Source organism: Lingula anatina, chromosome 5 (genome assembly GCF_051362555.1).
Source record: "Lingula anatina isolate TDL-2025a chromosome 5, LinAna3.0, whole genome shotgun sequence".
Lineage (NCBI taxonomy): Eukaryota > Metazoa > Brachiopoda > Lingulata > Lingulida > Lingulidae > Lingula > Lingula anatina.
Genome location: NC_141771.1, coordinates 11,757,326 through 11,783,756, shown reverse-complemented (window position 1 = coordinate 11,783,756; position 26,431 = coordinate 11,757,326). Strand labels below are relative to the sequence as shown.

At 37.3% G+C, this 26,431-nt stretch overlaps 4 protein-coding genes across 9 annotated transcripts; 1 reads left to right on the top strand and 3 right to left on the bottom strand.

Moving 5' to 3' along the window:
* LOC106178976 (2-amino-3-carboxymuconate-6-semialdehyde decarboxylase) lies at positions 1 to 6,592 on the bottom strand. 2 transcript variants are annotated; one of them, XM_087013085.1, is made up of 11 exons: positions 6,436 to 6,592; positions 5,699 to 5,832; positions 4,974 to 5,115; positions 4,626 to 4,675; positions 4,103 to 4,262; positions 3,562 to 3,638; positions 2,890 to 2,983; positions 2,269 to 2,364; positions 1,775 to 1,947; positions 1,260 to 1,358; positions 1 to 452 (listed from the first exon to the last, which is right to left on the bottom strand). In XM_087013085.1, exons 1-11 carry the CDS (start codon positions 6,590 to 6,592, stop codon positions 375 to 377), a joined length of 1,260 nt encoding a protein of 419 aa, XP_086869211.1. In that variant the 3' UTR covers positions 1 to 374. The 2 variants fall into 2 exon arrangements, 1 of the variants encoding a protein (XP_086869211.1); XR_015334506.1 differs by having other exon boundaries at positions 380 to 452; positions 1,713 to 1,947.
* LOC106167823 (SH3 domain-binding protein 5-like) lies at positions 6,546 to 15,780 on the top strand. Its single transcript, XM_087013084.1, has 8 exons — positions 6,546 to 6,712; positions 8,832 to 8,894; positions 11,392 to 11,520; positions 11,871 to 12,044; positions 12,353 to 12,483; positions 12,955 to 12,997; positions 13,423 to 13,633; positions 13,942 to 15,780. Exons 1-8 carry the CDS (start codon positions 6,647 to 6,649, stop codon positions 14,637 to 14,639), a joined length of 1,515 nt encoding a protein of 504 aa, XP_086869210.1. The 5' UTR covers positions 6,546 to 6,646; the 3' UTR covers positions 14,640 to 15,780.
* Positions 14,654 to 26,431, bottom strand: LOC106167822 (betaine--homocysteine S-methyltransferase 1-like). 5 transcript variants are annotated; one of them, XM_087013090.1, is made up of 8 exons: positions 26,103 to 26,431; positions 19,854 to 19,921; positions 19,202 to 19,392; positions 18,580 to 18,774; positions 18,108 to 18,213; positions 17,245 to 17,420; positions 16,851 to 16,932; positions 14,654 to 16,309 (listed from the first exon to the last, which is right to left on the bottom strand). In XM_087013090.1, the coding sequence occupies exons 2-8, from the start codon at positions 19,876 to 19,878 to the stop codon at positions 16,050 to 16,052; spliced, it is 1,035 nt and encodes a 344-aa protein (XP_086869216.1). In that variant the 5' UTR covers positions 19,879 to 19,921; positions 26,103 to 26,431; the 3' UTR covers positions 14,654 to 16,049. The 5 variants fall into 5 exon arrangements, with proteins under 5 accessions (XP_086869216.1, XP_086869217.1, XP_086869215.1 ...); XM_087013091.1 differs by lacking the exon at positions 26,103 to 26,431 and adding an exon at positions 25,692 to 25,844; XM_087013089.1 differs by lacking the exon at positions 26,103 to 26,431 and adding an exon at positions 21,598 to 21,696.
* On the bottom strand, positions 21,434 to 25,397 carry LOC106178974 (2-Hydroxyacid oxidase 1). Its single transcript, XM_087013086.1, has 8 exons — positions 25,050 to 25,397; positions 24,421 to 24,575; positions 23,811 to 24,066; positions 23,309 to 23,460; positions 22,828 to 22,919; positions 22,321 to 22,479; positions 21,948 to 22,017; positions 21,434 to 21,699 (listed from the first exon to the last, which is right to left on the bottom strand). Exons 1-8 carry the CDS (start codon positions 25,205 to 25,207, stop codon positions 21,626 to 21,628), a joined length of 1,116 nt encoding a protein of 371 aa, XP_086869212.1. The 5' UTR covers positions 25,208 to 25,397; the 3' UTR covers positions 21,434 to 21,625.

Genomic DNA, 26,431 nt, shown 5'->3' with positions numbered 1-26,431 from the left:
TTTCTTATGAATACAATTTATTGTACTGTGTACTAAAAGTCTTACAGCATATAATTGATATAAATAAGTCGTAGGTGATACCTGGTAGGTTTTAACTATAGTTTTTTTGTTCTCATTCAATGAGTCTGGAAGTAGATTTATACAAGTTCTAGTATATGGCTTTAAATGCAGTTCTGTTCAATACAAAGACATTTCCCTTTAAATAGTTTGTTCCATGCAAATTCTTATAGCTTCAATTCGGTGGTACTTTGCTATAAATACCCATCAGGTATATGCTGCACTCACTGCAGTCTTACAGTTTGGTCCCATATGTAAAACACTTAAAAATTCCCTCAAGTCTACAGGCTTGGGTTTTTACATACAGTTAATAGAGTTTAGAGTCTTAGGGCAGGATCATATTTGGCTCGATCAAGTCCCAGAAATTCACAAGCATTCCCCGCCAGCAGCTTGTCCTGAAAACCAGACATCAAGCCTAGTAAATTACGCTTTTTGTTTCATCAACAATATAAAATTATACAATATCATTAATGCTCAGAATGAGCCAGATTCTTGTGATTGCAGTTGCCTCAGCACACACATAGTGAGTGATAAGATAACAATTTCAAATATATATATATATATATAATTTTTTTAAAGTTTTTTATTTCAAAAATATTTCAATCAATTAAGCCTTTTTTAAAATATTCTTTTGTGTGCACGCATAAGTGTTAGTAGTTGCTACGTATTGTACCTTGAATGAAATTACTTTTTAAAAACTGATGCAAATGTTCATAACAAGGTCTTAAAATGCAATTGTAAATAACATGGTGTAATGGAAGACAGACAGTTCTGCCAGGATGTGGAAATTTATAGTCTTGAAATTTGGAAACACAGAGTGGATCGAGGCCTTTTGTATATTTGTGCAGTACAAACTGAGTATCCAACGTGTACCTTGCATGTAAAGACTTGTACTGAGACAAGAGGACACCATGCTCATTGATATCATGGGAGCCCTCTTAAAAAACAAACGCCACCATCCTCAGCAGAGATGGAGGATGCTGGACAGAATAGAGGTTATGAGATAGAGATGTCTGCCACCTGCAGAAACCCAGGTCAGAAAACTCATTGGGCGCACGATGATTATGTGAGCAGGAGTGTTTCAGATCAGCATGCTGGCCAACTTTTTTTCATTTTGCCAAGCACTTAAGCACTGGTCACTCTCTGGACCACTGGTCACTCTCTGGACCACTGGTCACTCCCTCAGTGACCCAATCACTAACCTTGAGATCATCTTCAAAGTCCTCCATGGATTCAATGAGTTTGCCAGGATGATGCTCACCAAGTGGAAATGGGTAGTCACTGCCCAGGATAACTCGATCCTAAACAAAGAATTAAGGAGTTTTATTGATTATTGTTTCTCCATAATTTCTCCCTTGAGATAAATGAAGAATACAATTGATAAAAGATGTTTCACCAAAGGAACATCAGACCCAAATGACATCAAAACTATTTGACAGTCGAAAATTTTTAATTTATTATGACCAAAGATAAGTTAGCACTGGTACTAGTACAAGTCCCATTCAATAAAATATTGTGACATTAGTTTTGATGACAGTGACATCCATAACGTATTTTGCCAAGGGATCATGACCTGTGACCTATATTTATTATACTTTGCCAATGACACCCACAATTATCCCAAGGCAAAGGGTCATGACCTTTGACCTACTTACTTTGCCCATGACATCCATCAATAGTTTCAAGGCCAAGGGGTCATGACCTGTGACCTACTTACTTTGCCCATGACATCCACCAAGAGTTTCAAGGCCAAGGGATCATGGCACAGGGAGTCTGTGTAGATCTGCCCCAGATATTTTCTGGGGTTGACGCTGTTCTCAGTAGCACACAGATCTGGTCGTACATTGAAGCCATGCTCTATACGGCCAATTGTGTATGGAAATGCACCTCCTGCAATTTTAAATTATGATATCCCTTTTAAACTTGTGTACACATCAGACATTGTATATTGATATGACAGGGAAGTAATCAAACATGACAGCATGCATTTTGAAAAGCATTAATTTTCTAATAAATCTCTATAGAACATGTACCGATATATCAAAAACAAACAGTGACTTATATTAATAGTATTCATTCCATTTTCTCAAAAAAATGTTTAGCCGCAGTCAAAACTTGCATAATTATGCATCCAAGTACAATGGATTTCAAGTATAAACCATTAGAAACTGGGTTCTAAAATAAATTAATATAATTATAAACATTATTCACCTCCATGTGCAAAACAGACTTTAAGTTTTGGAAATCTCTCCAACACCCCTCCAAATATCATAGCACATATGGCGGTGGTGGTCTCTGCTGGCATACCTGTGACATGTTATGAGAAGAAAGATAATACGCAGGGGCGGATTTAGGCCGTCTTCTGGGTCTTCTGGAAGACGGTCAGATTTTCAAGTTTACATTGTCAGCCATCTAATGTTTTCTGTCGGAAGACGGTCAAAAGTGGAAGATGGATCAACAAAGATAATTTGGAAGACTGTCAGAAAATATCTCTGGATCCGCCCCTGATACAAGTTACCAAAGTACTGTAAAAGTGGAAAGTCATCCATGTGTGCTACACCAGTATATAGTGTGAATGCAATGCACATGTACAAGTTCATGTGTCTGTGTGCATGTGTTTGCACACAGGTATTTATAAATGCACGTGTATGTGTGTGTGTGTGTGTGTGTGTGCAAATGGCAGTGTGTACATGTGCGAGAATTGCTGTCTGCCTGTGTGTGTGTGTGTTTGTCAGCGTGAGCATTATGTGAGTTGCCTGTATCCACATGTGCGTACATCCATGTACATCATACATGTGTCAAAGTGCAAGTCTGTATGCAATAACAACATACCTACTAGCCACGGCAGCCAGTACTTAGACATCCTTCCGTCAAGGTGCATGTCCCAAGGGTGAACAAATATAGACACATCATTTTCTTCTGCAGCCTAAGAAAAAAATAATAAAAAATTCAAATTATTCATGCATAAAAATATACATAATATATATATTAGTGATATAGTAATTGCAATTATTCTCAATTGCCATTACAAGTACATAAGTTTATTCCTATTCAGTTAACCAAAAAAATTGCATTTAACCTGACGCTTTAGCTATTAACTTTGCAAAGGTTTGTACAAAAAGCCTATAAAAATAGCATACCCATGCAAGCATTACAGAAATACTGACACCTTCAGCATCAGTCAATTCTCCCAGCTTTAGGTCAATAATATTTGACCTCACCCATAGTCAATAATTGTATAATATTTAAACTGTAAGTGGTGTGCCGCTCAAGTGGTACCCCTGGCCAGAATCAGTGTCTCTCCTGCAATACTAAATACATGAACCCAATATACCTGTGAACAGATGCACCACTGGCACCATTTCTGTTTGCAGGTGCACCACTGGCACCATTTCTGTGTGCAGGTGCACCACTGACAACACGCCTGTGGACAGGTGCACCACTGACACCATACCTGTGTACAGGTGCACCACTGACAGCACTGACACCACTGTCACCACTCACTCTGAATACTGGCCGTAACTCTGGAGCATCCAAGTTCCAGTCATTGACATGAGACCCTATCTGTATTCCTGGAAAACCTGGAAGAAATAATAATAATAATAATAATAATAATAATAATATCTTTCAATTCTGTGTCCATAAGTGAAAATTTATTACAGCTCATTATATTACAGTACATGTATATACTTCAAAAAACATTCAATTTAAACATGTGAATCATCAATTAATTAATAGTTGTTTAAAGTGATGTATATAAGGTAATAGGGCCTGAAGCACATGTGCATTTATTGGGCTTCGCAAATTTAAAAGTGAACTTAAGGGTTTTAAACAATAATCTGTGTGGAATTTTACTACAATTATAAATAGAACGTGCCACAGGGAGGACATATATAGCCTACAGGTTTTTTTCTGTTCTGGACACATTGTTATATAATGTTATATACTTGTGGAAGGGAAAAGAAAGCTAGAGACATAAGGGGGGTCTTCTAAAGTCAAACATAACCTGCAGATCTGCCAATGCTGATGAAATTCTTGGCCATACCTAGTTCATGCTTGCACCGTTTCAGTTCTTGTACTGCTAACTCTGGCGCCTGCATGGGGAGTGTACCCAAACCAACAAATCTATCTGGGTGTTTATTAATGGTGGTGGCCAGGTTGTCATTCAATATTTTACTGAGATCTAGTGTGTCCTCTGGCTTGGCCTGTGGGAGAAATGAAAAATTCAAATTAATAAGTTATAGGTGGTGAAGATCTACAAAGGATAATAGAAAAACAAAGAATTCATTTATTCACTTTGTGAATTGATCCAGGATATCAAAAATGGATGGGAGGGTATGAAATATAATTTGCCATTTTACTGCCCACTGCTGCAACAGATGCATGTACCTACATTTCATTAATTTGCACAGCTATTTTTTTAAACAAAATCAACCAAAAGGGAGAGAGATTAAAAAGGTAATCTTCACATCTATTGTCATTTAATATCTTAAAATTTAAGAAAAATATCAATCATAATTAAAAAAAAAAAATACTGTTTTAGTACAGTAATTTTTTCCAACACTCACCCAGTAATTGAACATGACAGGCACAGTGGACAAAGCTTGCACTGCTACCCCTAGAAATCATAGTCAATATAAGTACAGTTTAAATATTATACCAGAATAACTTATACCAGAATAACTCACAAATAATGCAAGATGTAAAATGGCTGCAACCAGCTAGCAGATACTAAAAAAAATCTTGTAAAACAACAATAAGCTATTTATCTAACACTTTAAAGTAAGATGTAAGATGATGTTATACAATATAATTAGTCATTTGACCCCAAATTCATGTGTATTAAAACTTATAAACATCTTATTTTACCATAGAAACCCCCACCCCACCCAAACACCCCAATTAACCACATTCACCTGTACTGTCCATATCTTTTATTCTTGTCACAGGGTCCCAGCAGTTTTGGTCGACCACACGGAATAATTTCCCATCTTTTATCATATTGGCCTTTCCAGCACAATGGCCCTCCAAAGATACCCATCCTCCATAGCCATATCTCTGAATTTTTTTTAATACTAGTAAGTCAAACAACCATACTGAATTATTGTAAGTATAATCAGTAAAACTGATTATATTTACAATAACTATAAAAAACAGAAACTTTAAAAACGGCAAGAAATGTGTTTTTCACCTTTAAAAAAAATAATTATAATAAAATAAAAAAGCGCAAGGGAGTAAGAATTGCAAATTTGTTACACTTGTATTTACTAAAACTGTAAAAGAGGCAATTATTATACTTAAGCATGGAGATCCTATGAACCAGAGTTTTAACATTTTTTTTTTAAATTTGTAATATACACTGTGTATTTCTATGGTTACTACTAAATATTTTCATTTTTTAAAACTAAAATATTTTCATCTTACATTTTTATATAGCTACCTACCATGCAGATCATGTACATAATGCCTTATCAAGCCTTCCCTATTAATAACCAACATTTCACAGCATTTTACATAGTTATCAAAAAGATTTGTGAGGAGGAATACAGTTATCATTTTGACTTTTATGACATGACAAAAAAAAAAAAAAAAAAAAGATATAGAAAAAAAAAATTGGCATACAAAATAATTGATACAATACCTCCTTTAGATCTGGCCAGGTTTCTGGAAGAATGTGGTTGTGGATATCTATCTTCATTGTGGTCTGTTCATTTGAGTCAATTGAGCCTGCTGGACAGTGGTCACTCACATGGGTCAAATATTTCTTCAGTGTACCTGATACCATGCATGTACCAGTTGAATCTATCAAGCATTTGAGATATGCATGTACTTATACCGAATTAACCTTCAGTATATGTTTCAATTGCACTAAAAAACTTAATGTCTCTACTCTTAATAATTTTCTAAATATTTACTGCAGGTACAGGTACATGCATGTACTGGTAAAAACACGTTCTGAATCACACCTGACGCAATTACAGGTAGCGTTGATAGACACCGTTGCCAGTTTTTTTTTTTTTTTTTAATCACGCAATATGACATATGGCATCCCACATAAACCGGGTCATTGTTATTTCATATCAATGATAGTCATGCAAAGCCAAGAGATACTGGAGATAAAAGCACATATGTGCATGGCCCACGTCTTGAGGGCGTTCACCTCTCACGCTTATCTCATTGGTCGAAATAGAAAACGTAGAGACCCCAGGGGGTGAAGACAGGTGTCCAACATTCATGTGCACTTAATCAAAGACTTAAAAATAACGTTTCGAAGTCTTCTTAGTCGCATTTAAAAGTGCAAACTATTCCCTGCAAAATAAGCTTCATTTCAACAATATGGCATGAAAAGAAAAGCACCCGATTGTGTTCAAAACTTACTAGCAAAATCCCTGCAAGCATCTGTACCAGTCTTCCACAGCGAGACGTTGTGACCTAGTTTCCTTACTGGAAGGTCACACTCAAGGTCGGAGTTCAAAGGCAAAACAAATATGGCTGATTCATAAACGGGGAGTGACTGAGTGACAGGCACAGTCATTCCAGCGTTTTATCACTCTCACTTGCTCTCATTTCGCCACGGACGCCGTGCACAATGGAAGAGTTCGAAGGCAGCACGGAAAGTGACGAGCAAGAAGAGCCGATAGATCCCAGGATACAGGTATTTTGTCGCTTTTAAAATTTGTGTTTGTAATGTGTTTTGTGTAGTACAACTGTCGTGGGGTGAAATTGACAGCCTCAGCGTGTTTATTATCGTGGTCTGTGACCTGAATCGGATCGCGGACTCAAGAAATAAGAGTTGTGAGGGGGTTATTTGAAACCTGGTATCTGCATTTGTATTCATGCAGTGAACTTTCTTGAAATGGAATTTCGGGCATTGTAGTTCCATCTTCATTTGCTGGTATATATCAAAAGTGTTGCGAAATACAACCTCTTTGTATGTGAGCACTGGCATGTCACTAGTTCAGTTAATGATAATTAATTTCTAGTAGTACTGGGACCATATGATATAAATTTTTTTGTGTGTTTTGACAGCGTAATATGTACTATATAACAACAATAATTCATCTGTTGTGATTTATGATCAAGTTTTCATACAATTTGTCAATATACGTTTGTCAGTATATGTTTTGTTAATACATTTTCCTACAATCATTTGCTCAATTGAGTGCTCCAGCCTCACATTTAAATTGCACCCCTCTCCCAGACAAACTGGCATATTTGACAGTGATCTCAGTTGATTTGGATTGACACTTACAGTACAGTAAGCTGGCCAACAACTGTTTAAGCCTATTGATACTAAAGGCATCAAGATCTAAAAATTAACTGTCCCAGTGCTCATACAGTGGGTAACAATTGAACACTTTTACACAATTTTCCTGGTTCATTGGCTTCAGTTTCACTGGCATTTGGCGTGAGGCCAGTGCTAACACTGTATTGTTATCGTTCGTGTGGTGTGGCCTCATTCGTGCAATGTGGCCCACGTGGAATATACAGTCATCAGCCACATGCAGAATTGATGATAAGCTTCAGGTCTTCTGGAAGAGGGGAGGGGGCAGAGGGGTTGGCATGAGGAGAAGGTTTGGAAAGAACTACCATTTTGACCACAAAAAAGGTCTGTTCTTTATCAAAATTTAATCTTGGTTCCATGCCATTTTTCAAGTTGGGTCAAATATTAAAGAGGTAAAAGACCCCTTTTTTTCTCTGAAAAAGACACCCAAATCCCTCATTCTAAATTACCAGCTGGCTACTTGGCCTTCGTTTATATTTTGTGGAGAAGTACATATGAACTTAAACTGTTTGGCACTGCTTTTAGGAATATATGCCAACTTGATCCCACTTACATTTATGATAAACTTTATTGTTATTTTATCAGTGAGAGTTTGTGAGGGTTTTCAGGTACATTTTAGCCTTATCTTTTTATGTATTTCATATTTCATTGTAGATTTTTCTATTTTCTATTTTGTGTTTTTTTTTTGTTATTTTTTTTATTAAATTAATTAATATTTTACATTTCTTATAAATAAGATATTCTTTCTTATGTTTCTTATCAAGGTTATCTCTGTATTACTAACCTCCAGAGTGATCTTTTTTTTAGAGACAGTCTAATCTGCATTGCAAGTTTTTTGGACTTGTGCGCCTCATGCTGGGGTAGCGCTAACACTTGCCAGTTTAGCCAAATGCTAAAACTGACTTAAATTGGCTAAACAAAAAGGGCTTGATTTGACTAATTTTAGTCAAATTAAAGTCATTTGGATAACAAATTGACAAAAATGTGGTGATTTGGCTAAGCGTAAAAAAATTGCTAGCGCTACCCCAGCCATGGCATACAGTGTCATGCACAAACCCACACAGTGTAGTACCCTGGATATTACAGTGTGTGCCAGTCACCATATCTTCACTATAATAGTCTGTCCTGTTATCTGTGTGACTTAAGTACCTGGATCCTAGTTTCCTTGTTATGTTGGCAGGTGTATAATTTTCTCTGCAAGGATGAGCACCAGGGGAATTTGTTTATGTGTGTGCGTGTGTTAAGTGTGAGTTGTTTGTTAAAGTATGGCAGTGCCAAACACTTTAAGATGTACTTGAAAGGTGTTGCTAGATATAAATTGGCAATTTTCCCTCCCCCCCTCCTCTTCCCTCTTTACAAATACTAGTATCTTTTGATACTTTTGGTTTCATCTCTCTCTTTCTCTCTCTCTAAACCTCAACTCTTTTCAATGCAAATCAGTGATCCAAAACATTTTATTTATTTCTACCCTTGATTTTGTTTATTTTAGGAGGAGTTGGAGAAGTTAAATACGGCCACAGATGAAATAAACAAACTGGAAACAGAGCTTGATGTAAGTGACAGTGCATTTTTAATTTTTAATTAATTTTTTTACAAATAGTTGGCTGTAATGACAAGTCCTTTCACATGAATTGCTTGAGATGAAGAAAAAAATAATAAAATACATATTATTTTGTTTCAATATTTTTACTGTCCACTTTTTTTTTATTTTTAAAAATGTTGTTTCTTTAATAAGATGACCCATTTTAAAGATAGAGCAAATATATACCTAAAGGAATTAATTTATAAATTGAATAATTTAATTTAAACCATATCCATGGTGTCTGGCATACTCATATATGTTCATCAGTCTTGTTTCTGTGACAGTACTGTACTAGTATGTGACCATTAAATGTAATCATAACACAATGTGATACAGTATTCACGTCAATAAATCAGTGCATCCAGAACAGCGGACTAACAGATTCACAGATATGGCAACCCACTAAAAAAGCTTGTTGTGTAGACACAGCGGGGGTTATGCAACAAGCATTCAAGTGGCTAGGCCATATTTGATCCCCTGATCTGTAAGTTGGCTGTTCTAAGGCTTCGTTCACATGCAATGTCTATTTTCTAAATTCTATTTTCTATGTCTTATGATCACTGTCTGTGCCCTGAATATCCCGCCGCGTAATTACTGGCAGCGCGAGCCAGTAACTTATAGTAACTTATAGTAACTGGCTCGCGCTGCTAGTAATCACGCCGCGGGACATTAAGGGCACAGAGCATGATCATAAGACATACCGCGAATAGAAAATAGAATTTAGAAAATAGACATTGCATGTGAACGAAGCCTAAATGTGCTCATAGGTAGACTGAGGCCGACTCATAGTGGAATTCAAGTGAACATGGAATTTGTACTCTGTACCCCTTTACCTGGCCCATAGACATGATAAAACTTCTCCTTATGGTTTGATAACTATATATTGAACTGGAGTGGAATTCTGGTCAAGGATGATTAAAACTGAGGGTCTTTGTGGGCACCTGTTTGTCTTTCTGTACGTGTGTGTGTCTGTCTCAGTGTGCTTGTATCTGTAAGTGTGTATATTTGTGTAGACCCATGTTTGCACGTGTGCACGAACACGTGTGTGTGTGTGTAAATGTAATTTGTATTTATAAATAGCTCCTTTTGTCTGTCCGTCTGTCTGTTTAGACATTAGGTCACAATAAGCAATACATCATGTTCAACAACCACTCCATGATAAATAATATAGGTGAAGTATTTTGTGATGAAAAAAATTTAATGTATTTTCCTTTCTCATACCTGTATAAAAACATGTTCAAAGTTTTGCTAAAATATGCTGTGTTAGCCCCAGCCAAGCTTACCTCGATAATGGGCACTGAATTCTGTGACCAGAAATAACCGAAATGCTTGTAGATATATCCAGCTCGCTATATTGATCGTTGGCCAGGAAATTGAATTTTGGCTTAACTTTTCTAGTTAGTTAAAGTAGCGTTAGATTCACAATGTTCGGGGCATTAGCTTATTCACCTCTGCATTATTTATCATTGTTCATTTCCCTTACATTTCGGCTACATGTACATACATGTATATATGGGCAGGAGGGTGTCACTGGTTGATTTTTAAATATCTTGAACAGAATTTTAACATTTTGAACATCTTATATCAGTCATGATTTCACACATAAATTTTACAGTTTTTGTGTGTTTTGAAAGTTGAACAACTTATATGATCTGCAGAGTTGACATGGAGGGGCAGCTTCTCTTTTTCAAAACAATTTTGTCAGCATATTCCCACTGAGAAGAGTGTTATCGATATGGAGATTTAACAGTTAAAAAGGTGACACACATCAGATGTGAAGCTCTGGGTAGAGCTCATTTGACTTGGCAGCAGTTCCAATTATTATTCTAAACCAAACTAAATTATATTGGAGATAAAGTTGTAGATATAGGCGTATACTATAATATGCGTTGAATCTCTCATCTGACTATCACATGCAGCATCATTCGTGCATTTCTGTCATAGTGCTGCAGCATGTGACAGTCAGTCGTTTCATTATCAGGGAGGTTTAACGCAGGCAGGGGGGATGAGGTGTGAAAATACAAGATAAGATAAATACATTTATTAAATAGATTCAGTCACAGGTATGGAATGTGCATCAGAATTATTGGCATGGTTGCTTTTATTTGTGTGTGCCAAAAAATAAAGCCTGCAGGGCCTAAAAGCCACCAGTGAAAAAGTATCCACTGAACCATGCCAGTTACTGAACAACTTCACACAGTTTTACTGGCTAGGCTACAATTTCTTTGCCATTTGCCTCAGGGGCACAATTGTTGTTTCAGACTGATTGTTCAGTATATTACATATTCTGTACTAATGAATTATATTGATTACATTTTTTCTCTCAGGTTTTCACCCTGGACTTCATAAGTCACAGAAATTCTCTTCTCTTATCAGTTTATAAGACAGCAATTCCAGTGACATTTAAAACTCGGTGTCCTTTATGTGGCTTTAAACTTTGCTATATAGCATTTATGTCTTGTTACAGGAAGCTCGAGCACGCTTCCGAAGCACATTAAATGAGTCCGGCCACCGTTTAACACAGCTGTACAGGAAGTACAAGAGAAATGTAGATAAGGCTCGGCCTTATTATGATGCAAGAAGAGAGGCAGAGCAGGTAACCCACTTTTTTCACTTTTTTTCTCTCTCTCTCTCTCTCTCTCTCACACACAATGCTTCAGCACCTTTGTTGAAAGGAAAAATGAAGTTAATCTGCTAAGGTTATCTAAATTGTCAAAGTGTGTTATTTAATTTATTTATCTGTCCATTTGTTTATTTATTTACTTAGAAAACAGTTATCTGTGAGAAGCGACTTAATCTGTAGACTAAAATGAGTAACTGAAATTGTATGCAGACAAGCAGATGATCTCCAGGAAATTGAGAGATCAATATCAGCAATGTTCACTTGTGCATTTTGAGATAAAAAAAAAGAAGGAAATACATATTTAAAACTCCTGACAATTTCAGGCCCAAGAAGAGACCCACCGGGCAGCTCGCGAGTTCCAGCGAGCTAATAGCCTGTATAAAGCAGCCAAGGAAACCATACAGCTGGCCGAGCAGAGACTCCTGGATGCTGATCCCAGCGAGAAGAGGGAGTTCGACTCTGCCTGGCAAGAAATGTTGAACCATGCCACCATGCGGGTAAGCACAGAGTAAATTAAGGGGGTATGATGTTTGATGCTGACCCAAGGCCAATTACTGTACTAGTACCCTTGTAGAATTGGAATGCTGTCCTAGAATTTTACTTTTGTCATCATTTTCTGAATTTGAATTTCAGGAAATTCCACATTATTGCCTTTTTTCATTGGTCTGTGTTCTTTAATTTCTTGTCCTTGGTATCATTATGATCTTCTTGATATTTCTTAGATAAATTCTATTTGGCAGAGCTCCATGCACCTGGGGTTTTCTTAGAGAGTTATAATTTTTATCTCTGGTTATGATATCTGCAGGTAATGGAGTCCGAGCAGGAGAAAGGGAAGAGTGAGATGGAGCACCACAAAAAGGCTTCCTTCTATGAGGCAGCTCAACATAAGGTGCTGCTACTGGAGAAGAAGTTTAAAAGAGCCATTAGTAATTCCAAGTGAGTAAATATATGCCCTAGATAATTTTGATAATTGTGAAATAGACTATGTTATTTCTTTTATTTTGTGTTTTGTTGTGTTATATTAAGGTAAACTATACGCATTTGAAAATTTTATAAAGTTATATTTTCTGTCTTCTTATCCAGCAAAGCTATTATCCTTCCCAATTTTGACCTATAAAACCTAAAAATTTCTCTAATAAAAGCACCAGACATAGATGGATGTAGTTTCTTCTAAAATGTACAGGAAGATGTGCTGTTCTTAAGGAACTGTCATTTAGGACTAAGTCATAAATTGAAAATGGAATAAAAAAATGGAATAGAATTTATTTTGGTATTTAAATCCCTTTTCCCCTATACAGTATGTTTGTTAGTTTTTGAAATCTATATTAGGTGTCTTATGTTTTAAAATTTGTCTAATCTTAATAAAAAGTAAATACATTTTATTTATTTATTTTATTTTATTTTTAGACCATATTATGCTGTAAAATTGGATTTAGAAAAACAGCTTGAGGTAGGTGTCCTTAGATAATTTAATAATTAAAATTGATAAATAATAAATATATCATCACTATGTCGTATATCAGGGAGTGACATGCTATGTACAATTGAAATGGGATTATGTGCCTTTGCATACATGTATGCATGTGTATGTTAATGATGATTTTCTTTTAAAATTAGCATTTGTATGAATAATTAAGTAATGATATTTAAGATACTTTTTATTAATGCATAATCCCATGCCAGTGATTTACATGGACAAGAGATTCACACCATAACACACGTTACACACACACACACACACTTTATTTTCTTGTCTAATTTAGAACAATTCTGAAGTTGTCTCATTTGACCACAGATTTACACCCACCAGGACAAAACTGACCATCAAAATTAGCCGCTAAACAAAATTATCACCAACAAATCATCTATTTACAGCAACAGAAAATTGACGTGGAGGACCTCCAGAGAGCCATTAGTGCTTCTAAACACAAATATTCCGCAGCTCTCAAGAATTTGGAGAGAATATCAGAGGAAGTGCACCTGCGGCGGAAGTCACGCGTTGGGCAGTTCAAGCTTCCGCCACGTGAGCCTGGAGTGGGGGCTGAAAGTGTTAGCAGTGAGTCTAGCTTGCCGGAAGTTAACTTAGGTAATGACACATATACGGTACAAGTGGATGTGGTGTTGGTGTACTGTATTATTTAAGTTTACGTGTTTGGAAAAGAAATTAAAAGTTAGAAAGAATATCTTGCAGAGCTGTACCATATACAATGTAAAGAGAGATTTATCATGGTGTAAGAATTATTTTATGATTTTTTAAAGCTGGTTTTTGAGTAATGGAAAAACTTAAAAAATAGTAATAATTAAAACGGGTTTAAAAACATATATACATTTGTGTTTGCTTGTTTGTTGCAATCTTTCAGAATTCAATAACACAAAATTTATATATATTTTCAGACAAATTAGAAAAAGGCAGCTATGCTGGTGGGTTGAGTGACGACGACGATATAGAATCTGTGGATTCACGAGATAACGGCTTAGAAGACTCACTGGAGTGGAAACCTAGAAGTTTTTCCAAGGATTCGGACAAAAATGTGACATTTTCCACTGACCAGGAAGAAATAGATGCAAACTTGGACCATACTCCACAACAGGGGACTGTAGAGGGCGTGCATTCCGAGATGATCCCATCGGAGACCAGAGCCTCAATGGGAGATGGAAGCTCAGAAACCGAGCAGCCAGATGCGGTGCTGCCAACGAGTTCAATTTTGCTAAATGACAATGTTGATAATTTTGTTCCTCCTGAACCTTCTACAGAACTTCACCACCACCACCATCACCATCACCACCACCACCATCTTAAGGACCAGACCCATTTAGCACTGCCCCCTAGTGGTGGTGGTGCAAGTCATCCACATAACCGCCATAGTTCACATGAACAGCGCAGGCATAGTTTGCAGCCTCCTGACATTGTTGCAGCGACAAAGAGGAGAGCGAACTCCGTTTTAGTTATGCCAGGCCACTCAGAGTCCCTGCTGGAGCCTGGGGCACCTGTGTTGAGGGAGAGAAGAACAAGTAAAGTCACGCAGGGTTTGGCCCATCTGAATGTGAATGACTTGCTGCTGCAGCATGCTCAGGCAGACGGCCAGTCCTGATAGATATATCTGACTTGATCTTTTGTGAAATTATTCTCGTAGGTTTTTTTTTCTTTTTGGGGTATTGATGAAATCCACTGTGAAAATGGACTTCTTTGAGATATTATAAAAATATGTCTTCACGAGTTATGGAAATATAGTATAGTGCACTAGTTGGTTTCTTTTGATTATTTGAGATTCTAGTGTGAAAATAGGCCTCTTTAAGATATGGGGGAGATGCCTTCCACATTCAAAATGTCTCACTTTTGCTGATGTTTTACTTTCTCATTTAGGCACTTACAAATATGTACTTCCTGACACAGCCAAATAACTGCTCAAAAAATTGAGTCAACATTTTCAAGTATTACTGATGATTTTTGTTCTTTTCGGTGGGGGAGGGAAGCAAAGGGAGCTTATTCATATCATTGGATTTTATTGACTAAAATTATTACTGTATGTGGGCAAGGCATATCACAACAAGCATTTTTTTATATACATTTCTGCATGTTTTTAAAATATCCTGTAGATCACCCAACGTGTTCAGTCAGTATAGCACATCCTTGCAATACATTACTTATAAATAAAAGAAACTGGAAGCAGTGCCATTTTATGAAAATTTACGTGTGTGTAATATACTATTAGAGCTTCAGTATCCCAGATGGGGGTAGTGTTATAATTACCTGATATAACAAATGTGTATTCTGTGCCAGAGAGATGTTTGGCCAATACCAGTAGTTTGTAAAATGTTGTAATTAAGAGATTGGTAGTATGTTATGAACATGTTAATGGATGGATAAAGAGATTGGTATATGGATGTAGAATAGACATGTATGCCCACTGATATAATAGTCTTTTACTACTAGTTACTTTTTTTTTTTTTTTTTTGCATAGCATGGAAAAACTTGTGTATAAATGTTAAGTTTCTGCACATAACACTTGTTATCAGTAGGAATAAAGTAGCAATATACTCAAACTGTATAATGGTAAAACATGATGAGATTGAACCTGGAGATGATTTTCTATATTTTACTCGAAATAATATGGTGCCATCTGACAAGTTTATTATTATTATTATTATTGTTTTTTTAAGAAGGCAGACTTGTTGACTATACTCTGCCTGGCAACAACAAAAAATAAAATAAAAATCTAAGCACAATTACAATGAGTTATTGCTTTTTCATTCATTCACCCAAATCGTTTATTATTGTATATTTTATATGTAAATGTGTTTTCTAATGCAAGTACCAAAGGAAGAACGTAAACAGGAAAATGTGTACATGAACACTACACAAAGATTTTCATCACGCAAGATTTTCATCACAAGTATGACCCCTTCAAGATCAGCGTGCCTGTTGACGTCAGTCAGATTTTCTTGAAGATTAAGTTAGGGCAGGTGTGAATTTCACCACATACAATTCACCACCACTATTTTCACGTCTTCCGAAGCGATGTCTCGGCCTGGTTAGCAAGGAGGGTGGGGTCGTGACGCGCCCCCATGTCCGGCGAGTAGCGGCTGGCAGGGGGAGAGCGTCCTAGGGTTTCTGCCACCTCGCGGATGTAGTGTGAGGCGTTACCGCAGCAGAGACCCACGTACTGAATCCCAATGGCACGGGCCTCTCTGGCGAACTCTTGGATCTCTGTGCGACTGCACTGCCACGCGGGAAGGTCGAAGTATCTGATGTTGCTACCACCTAAAAATTTTAAGTATTTTTAATGATTTTTTAAAAGTTTTTTTTTATTTGACGAGTATTGTGATGAGTAGGCCTAAACGCAAGACCTCGCTCTTTTTCCCGTTGATTGATTACCATTGTTTCGATTTCATTTTAGTTTATTTAATTAATTTAAAAATTGCAGATGTCAACCAAAACTGCAGATGTAAGTATGAGACTCTAACTGAAAACAACTGCGATAGACCGGCTCTGGTTCATTTTCACAAGACAAATCACATATCATAAAAAAATATTTTATGTTTTTAAAACCGAAATGAGATATGTTTAACAAAAATAATAAGTCTATTTCTTTTGAGTGGACTGCTACAAATTCAACATAACATAAGTCTTAATCTGAAGTAAAAGCAAAATTTCATTTTTAAATGAGAGAACAGTTTCAAAAAAAAAAAAAAAGAAAGAAAAACAGTAATTTGAATTCATTTTTAAAGCTTAGACCAATTTTACGTCAAAAAGCAATTTGTGAAACCGACCCAAATTTTCTATTTCTTTCTCACTCTCTCACCTGGTCCGACCCCTGTCAACGACTGCATGGACGGCAAGTCCGGCGATGTCCGGTAGACTACGGGCAATGCACACAGCGGGCCCTAGTTTATCAATAATAATAATAATTATAATAATATACAGAAAAACAAGAGGTCATTATAGTATGTAGATTTATATTTTTAAATCATTATTTACATGAAAGTTGAAAATATGCAATATTATAAATAACTTATTTGATTTATTTAATTGCCCGATCATTTTGTTCATGAAAAAATTCAACAGTCATTTAAGTAATGACTGTCATCATTGTATCCGATCTGATTAAAATACGAGTACAGTTAGTCAGTAATTGTGGTGCTCTAAAACTACTTTAACTAGTCACAGTCTCCATCACTTCTTTTATCCACACCCACCTTACAGACGTTCCTAACTTCCTTCATTAACGGCAGCATAGTGGCTGGTCCACGTATACAGTTCAGACCAACAGCGGCCGCCCCAGCGTCCTCCAGTTTCTTTAATGCCTCCGTGTACGGGTGACCATCCCGTGTAGTGTCACCGAGAGAAGACAGTGTTATAACTGCGGGGAGACCTAGGTTTATACACACATAGCATGACAGGTACGACAGATTTTTATTTTATGCTCCCGAGTTTCAGAGGCCACTGGAAAATTATCTTTCTAATATCAGCATGCCCGTGACGGTCCCAGCTGATAAAATATTTTTAATGTACTGTTTTAGTAGAGATTTCGGTTGCAAGAGGTCTATGAAAATCAGGGTGCTGCATACATAACACGTATTTTGTGAATTCATAATTTCATCAATGTAGTGTTGAATCACAATTTACCCAACAGTGATTACTAAGATCTTAGTTATTTCTACTCAGGAAAGAAAGAATTTCAATTGGACGGTAAAGACAGTTTGAAAGTATAGGGTGAGTTTTTAGTGATATCCAAACGCGGGGCGACTTTAGAAAAATCACACAGGTTTTATGTATTCATTTCTTTATTTATTTATATTTTTTTTTTCATCACAATATACCGGTATATCGGCCCGTATGGAATACCCAGAAAGGATATAATAAACAATTAGACAAATGCGTTATCCCAGCAAAGAACGTTACTATAACGTTACCATAACGTTATCATAACCTAAAACGTTACGGTCACGTTATAATAACGTTTTGTGTTTCCCAGGGTAATCAGTTTTGCAGAACATGTCAGGACAGTCAGGGCATTGCGTTAAGAGCAAAGCAAGCACAATTTGTAATTTTAGCTTACCAAACTCCTTGATGGCTTCCAAGGCATACATGGCCTCCTCTAGGTCGGACAGGGTCTCCCCGACCATGAAGTCTACGCCTTCTTCATACGCCCACTGAACCTGCTCCTGTCAAAATAACAATTTTGTTGCTATGTATTTTTGTGTATTTTTCAATCTATATCCGTACTTAAAATGTTTCTTGATAGATTCACTTTATTTCTTTCATAAAATAACGACTAACACGACGTAAGGGGTGACCATGAGGGACTACACTGTTCTATGACATTAACGTACACATGGATAGGTTCTTCATCAACTTGTAGAAAATACTGGGGAAAAGAACTTTTCATCTGTATAGATATCTCATCACTGTTTGCAAATGATGATGGCAAATGTGAATGTCTGCAAAAACTTTGACATACAAATGTACTTTGAAACGAAATGAATTGATCAAAATATATCCCACGGGTGCTCCATCAGATAACATCATACCCTGAACATCTTTTTGGTTTCTGCAATAGCTTCACTGTCCCTGGCGATAAATGCCATTGTTTTGGACAGACTTGCCGCCATAAGCGTTCCTGTCTCGTCTGCCACCTCTCGCGCCATTTTCAGAGCTTTTCGGTTTAGCTTCTCCAAGTCGTCCTCTCTGCCGATCAGTTTTAGTTTCTGGCGATGAGCATAGTACTGTAAAAAGATGCCCTTTAAATCAACAATGTATTCAAAATCTACTATATATATGGAATCAGTTTAATTCAATTCGTTTAATTCATTTAATAATTTATATACTTTTAATAGGAATCATATAATTGCAAAATAACTGATAAAGATAATATTTATATGCTTCAAAGGTGCTCTTCGAGAGATTTACCCTCCAAAATGAATCGTCCAAGGTAAATGGCAATTCATTTTGGAGGGTACCCAAGAACTTCAGAAAACTTTCATTTAGAGGTGCTAAATTAGGAATGATAAGAAGCTTTTCAAGACCTTAAATATTAATGTAGGAGATTTCAAACGCGTGGAGATTATCTTTGACTGGAAGTCTGCAAAAATTTAGGCAAAAAAGACAGAAATTAAAAAGAACAAGCTAAGTAGTAGTGTAAAAATTACTTGCCGTGAAGGCAAGCACTACGTCGCTTCCAGCGTGGACAAACTCTTCATAGAGTTGTTTCACTATCTGCGGATGTTCAAGAACAATTTCTGGAACAAACGCTCCGGCTTGCAAATAACCCCTTCGCTCGAACTCAAACAAATACCCTTCTGCCACGATAATGCTCTCTCCGTCTTTCAGCCTCTCTTCTAAACCTGCAAAGGTGAAAGTTTATTTCAACGAGGAAATTTAAAAAATGGACATATTTTGATAATGCTAGTGCCACAATCTCCGTAATTCTTGTTAATAAATGATTCAAAATAATTTGAAAAAGATAGTTGTTAATTCAAAGGATTAAGAGAATGACCTATTATTTATTGATAAATCGTGATCGGATAATTATTCAAGTATTTGTCTACACCAAAATGTTTGAGGTGGAGATTTGAGACGGTACAAGTAGGCCTTCACGATGTACTTCTTGCCAAAACATGTACGGTTCTAATATAGGTATGCCTCAGATATGTATTTCTTAAAAGCTGAAAAAACCAACAGAACAAAACGTTTTATCCTTGTTTATCACCAGACGTACAGTTTTGGCACATACATATGTATTTGGCAGATGTACCTATTTTGACACTTTGCACAAGTCATTTAACGTTAACATCTGTAAGCTTACCTTTGATTGCCTTCCTCGTACTCATGGTGATGCGCGACTGTTATTCTTTACTCAAAATGTGTTGTATTCTGCTAAAAAGAAAGCATGATTGTAAGAGCATCGGTCACTTACCCCCCCCACACCCCGCTCGCCTTAGCTATGTATGGCCTTTTTCCCATCTAAACAGTATGATAAGAGAAATGATACAAAACCAAGCATGCTTCAGCATCCCTGTGTCCTACAATTTATTCATGGTTCAAATTTACTGCATATTGACTATATTTAATCGTTTTGCCCCTCCCCCTCCAAACCTTAGCAAAGCCAGTGACTATTCACAGACATAAACTGTATACACACTTGAGCACACACGAGCATGCACGCACATGAACTTGCGTTCTCGAAGGACTCACAGTTTATAAACATATGTACAACGAATTGCCTACCGCTCACTCTGCCATAACAATGAATCGAAATTGGCCTAGTTTGAAGTATGTCAACATATGTAAGTACAGTTATCTAAATTTGTGTAGGTAATTTGGATGTCTACCCGGTTTACACTGGCAAACTGGTGTGTTGCTAACTGAACAAGTTGAGACCGCAAGGAGAGGTAAACGGCAATTAAGGTGACTGAACCTATCTAAATGCAGCATGTCTCTAGTCCAGTCGCCAAATCTCTGCTCTAAATGAATGATTAGATACGACATATATCTGCTTTCCATGGATTATTAGCCCATGTTCTAATGCGTACGTTATGTTTGCGAAAAAAGGTGGAGCGTCTCATCGGCATGCCAAATTTTGGTCCCGTGTGAACTGGCTTTAATCCCAAGTGTCAAGCTAGGGATTGGAATATAAAACGGGATGATACAGCGGTATGTGAAGAAACACAGGTGTCACTGAGAAGTAGGTCACATCGTCAACCAAGGCACCTCGACTCCAAAGCATCGCAAATTGCGAATAGCGATATATCACCTTTTAAATCGAGTATATCATATGGGCGAGTAAATCCCGAATCATGGAAAGGAGGCAAAATTTTCGATTAGAGAAAATCAGTGTTAAGTTTTCAAACAATAGTTACAGCAAATTGTGGCATGTTTGGGACAGTGGCCTAAAAAGTGCCTATGAAACACGTAAATTGGCTGGTTGTATACACACATATAATAAAAGCGTAGGCAAAACCGACGAAGCCTTTCAAAGTTTCTACTTGTTAAGGAAAATCTGTTTATAACAAATGTGCGACATAACAGTGAATCGTGGATATTCAACAAAATGCTTACCATTAACGTTTATATGACTTATGTGGTTCTAGTAAAATAGTAGACAGGAAGACATTCAACCTAGAGTGTATACTGCTATACACATTAGACCTGTCAATTTAATTTAAATTTCATTTCATCACGTACAGTAGTTGTGCTTGACTTCTTTGTGTAAATTTGACGGGAGGAGCATTTCTTTTGCCCAAAAATACAACTCTTCAAAGGACTATAGAAATTGTGTGCCTTAAAATGAACGAACCACTTTCGATTTCATTGCGAAAGGGATAACGTTGTTGACATCTACCGGGTATAGCTATAGGTTTATACAAAACGCATAAAACACTTCAACCCAGAACCGATTCATTTATTTTAATAACAGATCTAGTCATCGATGGTGTTCCAATTCATTTTTAAATGCACAGTGAAAAGAAGCTTTCTTATGCTTCTATGCATCGTATAAAATCAATCCTGGAACTGTGTGATAAAATTGTCAGTTTCACAATATCACGAACCTCGTTGGTGTAGAACAAAGGGCATATTTCATAGCTTCGGATGCAGGTAGTGGCTCTCGTGTACGACTAATTCCCTCTTAATATCGTCCAGACAAGCACAACCTGAAAGTAGCAGGTGGCGACAAATGAATCCGGGGCGTCTTTGTGCCGTTTTCAAGATAGGATGAAGTCCTTTGCCATACATGGCATAATGTGGTCTACAATGCCAAAAAATAGTCAGCCATTTAAATGCTGTTCGAAAAAAGTCAATATGATACATCTGAATCATATGCTAGTAATGCTAACCAATCAAAATTCACTTTATCCCGAGACAAAAAATGACCCCTATGCCTTGAAATCACTTTACATACCTGATAATGCCATGGCTAAACTAAGCTCACTTTTCAATATTTCCAGAACTTGTCTGACTCCCGCCTCTCCCTGAAATTGTCTAGAGCAATTATATCATCAACACATGTGACATATCACAATAGCTTACACATTATTTACTTGGATTGGTTCTACGATTCCGAGACATCAAACTTTAAATTAATGAAGTGCTGATCTGAAAATATTTTTTGCGGGTTGAAAACTTTAATATCAACGTACGGAACAGTGATCAATAGATTCTAAAATACGGCGCAATGTTTTTTCTAAACCCCATATTTAGGAAGTCTCCGGCCAGTGCTATGTCACACCACTTCAGTTTTAAACGCGCCTCACGGCATAATCTTCGGTACTCACATCATACGCCAGGCCGTACAAGGCGGGTCTCCCAATAAACACAGCTCTGGCTCCTAAAGCTAAAGCCTTCAGCACGTCTGTTCCAGTTCTCACACCGCTGTCCAGGTACACCTCGCACCTGCCCGCGACCGCTCGGACCACCTCAGCAAGAACATCTATCTAAATATATGAGAATACATGGGGAACTTGAATTGCTTCTCTAGTGGGAGTGCCACATCATGTAAAGGCGTTTTCAAACGTCAAAGAGTTCATTTTAAGCTTTTTTCATCATTTAAAGTTGCAAATACATATCTAGAAATGTTTTGCGTGGAAGTAGTCGGTGGCATATTTGTTTCCCGTACAACATACTCGTACCGTTTTGAATAAACTAGATGCATCTCAAAATAGAATACTACCATTTAAATCTCAGTATTTATATTAAGATTACTGCATATGACATTATAAAATTAATTCACTTTTTGAAATATGTAAAGGAAAAAGAAGCATATCTATATCCAAGTCACCCACTGATGCAGGAACACAATCCAATCTTCTTCCTCCATGATTCGACACAAATACACCGTCCACACCGCAGTTGACAGCCTCGATAGCATCTTCCGCTACAAAGTATAATATAAAAAGATCTAATTGCTATCAAACGTTTAATTATGGTTATGACATTCAGAGGCTGCCAGTGCGTACTGAAAAAGGGAAAAACATTAGGTGCACGAATGCGCATGCGCAACATTCTTCCATGCATTTATTTTGAAATAAAACCACTTCCGTGTTTATGAGCTCTAACAAATCTCTAGTAAATAGCATCCATACCCCATTGAAGTGCAAAAGCCAGAAAGGAAAATGAGAATATTTAACAGTACAGAGAGACAAACAAACAAACAAATTGATTAATTAACATTTAACCTTATTTTAACAAAACTCGAAGAGCTCATTGCCCATAGTGTATATCAGTCTGAACAAAAGTCTTTTTTGTATCCCATATGAGTTTTACCTGTCAATACCCCTTTTACTATCAGCGGCAGACTACTAAACTGTTTTAACCATCGCACGTCTTTCCAACTCAACGCAGCGTCAAACAGATTGGAGGCAGATGCATTGAAGTCATAGTCTTTAGTGTCCTCATTTACCATGAAATTGCCCAGTCTGAAATACATCTTTACTTATTTTATTTCTGTGAAGATATTACTTACGGTGAAAAGCAAATATATACATGTAGGCCTATAACGATCACATTATTCATACGAACTCTGTCCAGAGCAAATGATAACAATTATAATTGTCATTTATTCATTTATTTATAATAAATATATGTAAAGACATAACTGTGTATATTGTAAAAAAATATATAGGGGAAAATTTATATATATATGTCTTAATATGTACTTGTTTGCAAGAAAGTGCAGCTACATTTTTACATATCCATATTTTCGTATTTACAATAATACAATGAGATATATACATTTACGTACGCTCCATATATCAGTAAAGCTCACCTAATATCTTTTGGCATGACAAACTTATTTTTGGTATCTGACAGTCTCCTAACTGACAAAGGAGTGTCTATAGTCAGAAGCAAGCCCTTGTACCCACTGCGTTCTGCTCTTCTCACGAGATGTTTCGTCATCTCGCGGTCCGGGGAGATGTACAGTTGGAACCAACGCAAACCTTGGGGCGCGGCATTGGCAACGTCTTCCATACTATAGGTGGAGCCAGTGCTCAAGGCCATGCATGTTTTCATCGATGCTGCAGCTGAAATTATACTTCTAGAATATACTAACAGTGTTAGGAAACTAGATTTTAGATGCTATACTAGCATTTACAAATGTAGTAGGGAACGGTTTTTGAAATGATCTTAAAGGCTTTTGAAATGTCCGGGAATTTTGCTATATAAGGCGTGACGCTCTTTCTTTATTCAAGAACCTTCAGTTTTTGCTATATAAGGTGTGATGCTCTTTATATTTCCACGAATTCTCGATTTTCGATTTTCTGCCATAAAATGTGTGATAGTTATATGCCTTTAACCACTGTACAGTAGTCGTCAGGTTGGCCTCAGGAGGCGCTGCTCACCTATTTGACGCACTACGTTCACCTTGTCCTACTTACCTCTCGCTGTGGCAAGTTCGCCATCGGGGTGCACCAATTTGTGAAGCCCTGATGGTGATATGCAGATTGGGAAGTCAATTGGTTGGCCCTGGATGGTAGTGGACATGTCCCTGTTTGTGACGTCTCTATGAAGAAAGCGCGGCCGCAGTCGGTACCTATGCGTTATACATGTAGATAAAGATAAAGACAGAGGATCATGCAGTTCATGTCTAAGCAGGGATACAGGCCAGGAATCCATTTACAACGTCTCCAGAAGCAGCAGTTAATCATTTGTAACCGTGTGGCAACATACATATTCAATGCACAATGCCCAATATATACATGTAGCATTCAAGCGCACACAGAGTTTATGACTAATACTTTACTGCAGATAAGCTTCATACACAAAATCTTTAACAACTTACATACATAGCTCATATATACTGTTACAGTTGAGCAACTCATGCGTATAGGCAAGGCTGCAAAACGGTGATACTCTAGCACCCCCCCCCCCCCAGCTCCTTTGGGATAACGTAACACTCCTGCTTGGAATATAATGTTAAAACTGTAACTGTTCCTAGTGGAACTATAAATATGGAAACCCCACATGATAAGCCCCCATACCCCCTTCTTAATGTCCTTCTTGATACCTTTTAAACGCCGCCCTGTTTTCAGCCAGTGTTTGCTCTTCGTTTGCGCCACTTCTGTAATACTCCAAGGTATGTTTATCGAGGTTGTCACAGGCATATTTTTCAAAGTCGTCCACGCATACAAGTTGCGGTGCGGCCATTTTGGAATTACAGCACATGTGTCAACTGCACGTCTTGTAAAACCGTGGGTGATAAACGGCCGGGTCATGTGGAGTCTGCTGGGCAGAACAGCGCCATGCATTTATACATACATTGGGATGCTATGTGACCATGGCGATATGCTAATCACTTAATTCTGTCCATTTAGACAAGCTTTAGAGAAGATGAAGGGCAGCCTCGAACCGCTACCCAGAAGCCTATTTCGCTTCTCGCGACATTTCTGCGTAGCCTCCATCGAAAAAAATCTCGGATATATCCTCGGTATAGTCTAGACATTCGCAACTATATCTCGATTATATCAGTTGAGACATTTTATATACTGAAAGTTGAAGATAGATTCATACATGTAGGGCCTAACCTTCTTGGCAACAAGAGAAAAGCGACATTTTGATTGCGTATATGTATTATACCTCAATTACGTTGAAATCTCTCACATTCCTTAAAATTAAAAAAAAAACTGAAGTATTCACAGTGTCTACTTACTGAATTAGAGAGTGATCACAGTGGCTATTGCTGTTGGTAGGATCTGTCAGATTGCTAGCGGTCGTCGATCGTCTGTCACACGTCCGAATTGGAGTGAAAGATCTTAGACAATGACAAGTACATGAATGACAGGTATGATGTCACAACATTGACGATCGTCGGCAGGGGGCGTGCTGTCTCCACCTGACCTGACTCACACACCTATTGTGGCCTAGCTTAATTGGCACATGATGAGCATGCCAGGTGGAGGAAGGAAAAAGCTTCGATGACAACAACATTTCAGAACAACTTGACTGCAAATTAAGCACGATTTTTCACCTTTGAGTTCCGTGACACGTTTTCATATCATGCTTTTATTATTTCTACAAGTATTCTCTGCCCCAAATGCACATAGATAAAATGTTATCTTACCGTGTTGTTAGAGTAACTGCTTTTTTTCTCTAAGCCCACGTCTTCATCCCCGTTCACCTTCAGCTAAAAAGTGACCAATCAGTTTTACGTCTTACACCAACACATGTCACTTCCGGCACAATCCGTCTCCTCCGGTACCCTCTATAAGTATTAGAAATAGTTCGCAACTGACAACTGTACAGTAGATATCCACAAGTGCTGTGCAAAAATGTATCTTTTTTAAATTTTGTGACAATTTTTAGATGTTTATATGTCCATCTGACATGAAATTCCATACATATGATCACACTAATTCACCTATTACACCTGTAAAAGTCAAACCTATTCCC

Excerpts from the sequence above, each read along its gene's own strand:
- LOC106167822 (XM_087013090.1), bottom strand. The coding sequence starts at position 19,878 with ATGAGTACGAGGAAGGCAATCAAAG. Across the intron at positions 18,214-18,579 it reads AAACCAAAAAGATGTTCAGG|GAGCAGGTTCAGTGGGCGTA; the intron begins GTATGATGTTAT and ends TTATTTTGACAG. Across the intron at positions 16,310-16,850 it reads GTTGACAGGGGTCGGACCAG|GTGGTAGCAACATCAGATAC; the intron begins GTGAGAGAGTGA and ends TAAAATTTTTAG.
- LOC106178976 (XM_087013085.1), bottom strand. The coding sequence starts at position 6,592 with ATGACTGTGCCTGTCACTCAGTCACTCCCCGTTTATGAATCAGCCATA. Across the intron at positions 5,116-5,698 it reads CCTGGCCAGATCTAAAGGAG|AGATATGGCTATGGAGGATG; the intron begins GTATTGTATCAA and ends AAAAAAATTCAG. Across the intron at positions 2,984-3,561 it reads AGTTACGGCCAGTATTCAGA|GCTGCAGAAGAAAATGATGT; the intron begins GTGAGTGGTGAC and ends TTTTTTTCTTAG.
- LOC106167823 (XM_087013084.1), top strand. The coding sequence starts at position 6,647 with ATGGAAGAGTTCGAAGGCAGCACGGAAAGTGACGAGCAAGAAGAGCCG. Across the intron at positions 12,484-12,954 it reads AGAGCCATTAGTAATTCCAA|ACCATATTATGCTGTAAAAT; the intron begins GTGAGTAAATAT and ends TTTTATTTTTAG. Across the intron at positions 13,634-13,941 it reads CTTGCCGGAAGTTAACTTAG|ACAAATTAGAAAAAGGCAGC; the intron begins GTAATGACACAT and ends ATATATTTTCAG.
- LOC106178974 (XM_087013086.1), bottom strand. The coding sequence starts at position 25,207 with ATGTGCTGTAATTCCAAAATGGCCGCACCGCAACTTGTATGCGTGGAC. Across the intron at positions 24,067-24,420 it reads CGAACTTGCCACAGCGAGAG|CTGCAGCATCGATGAAAACA; the intron begins GTAAGTAGGACA and ends GTATAATTTCAG. Across the intron at positions 23,461-23,810 it reads GTCATGCCAAAAGATATTAG|ACTGGGCAATTTCATGGTAA; the intron begins GTGAGCTTTACT and ends GATGTATTTCAG.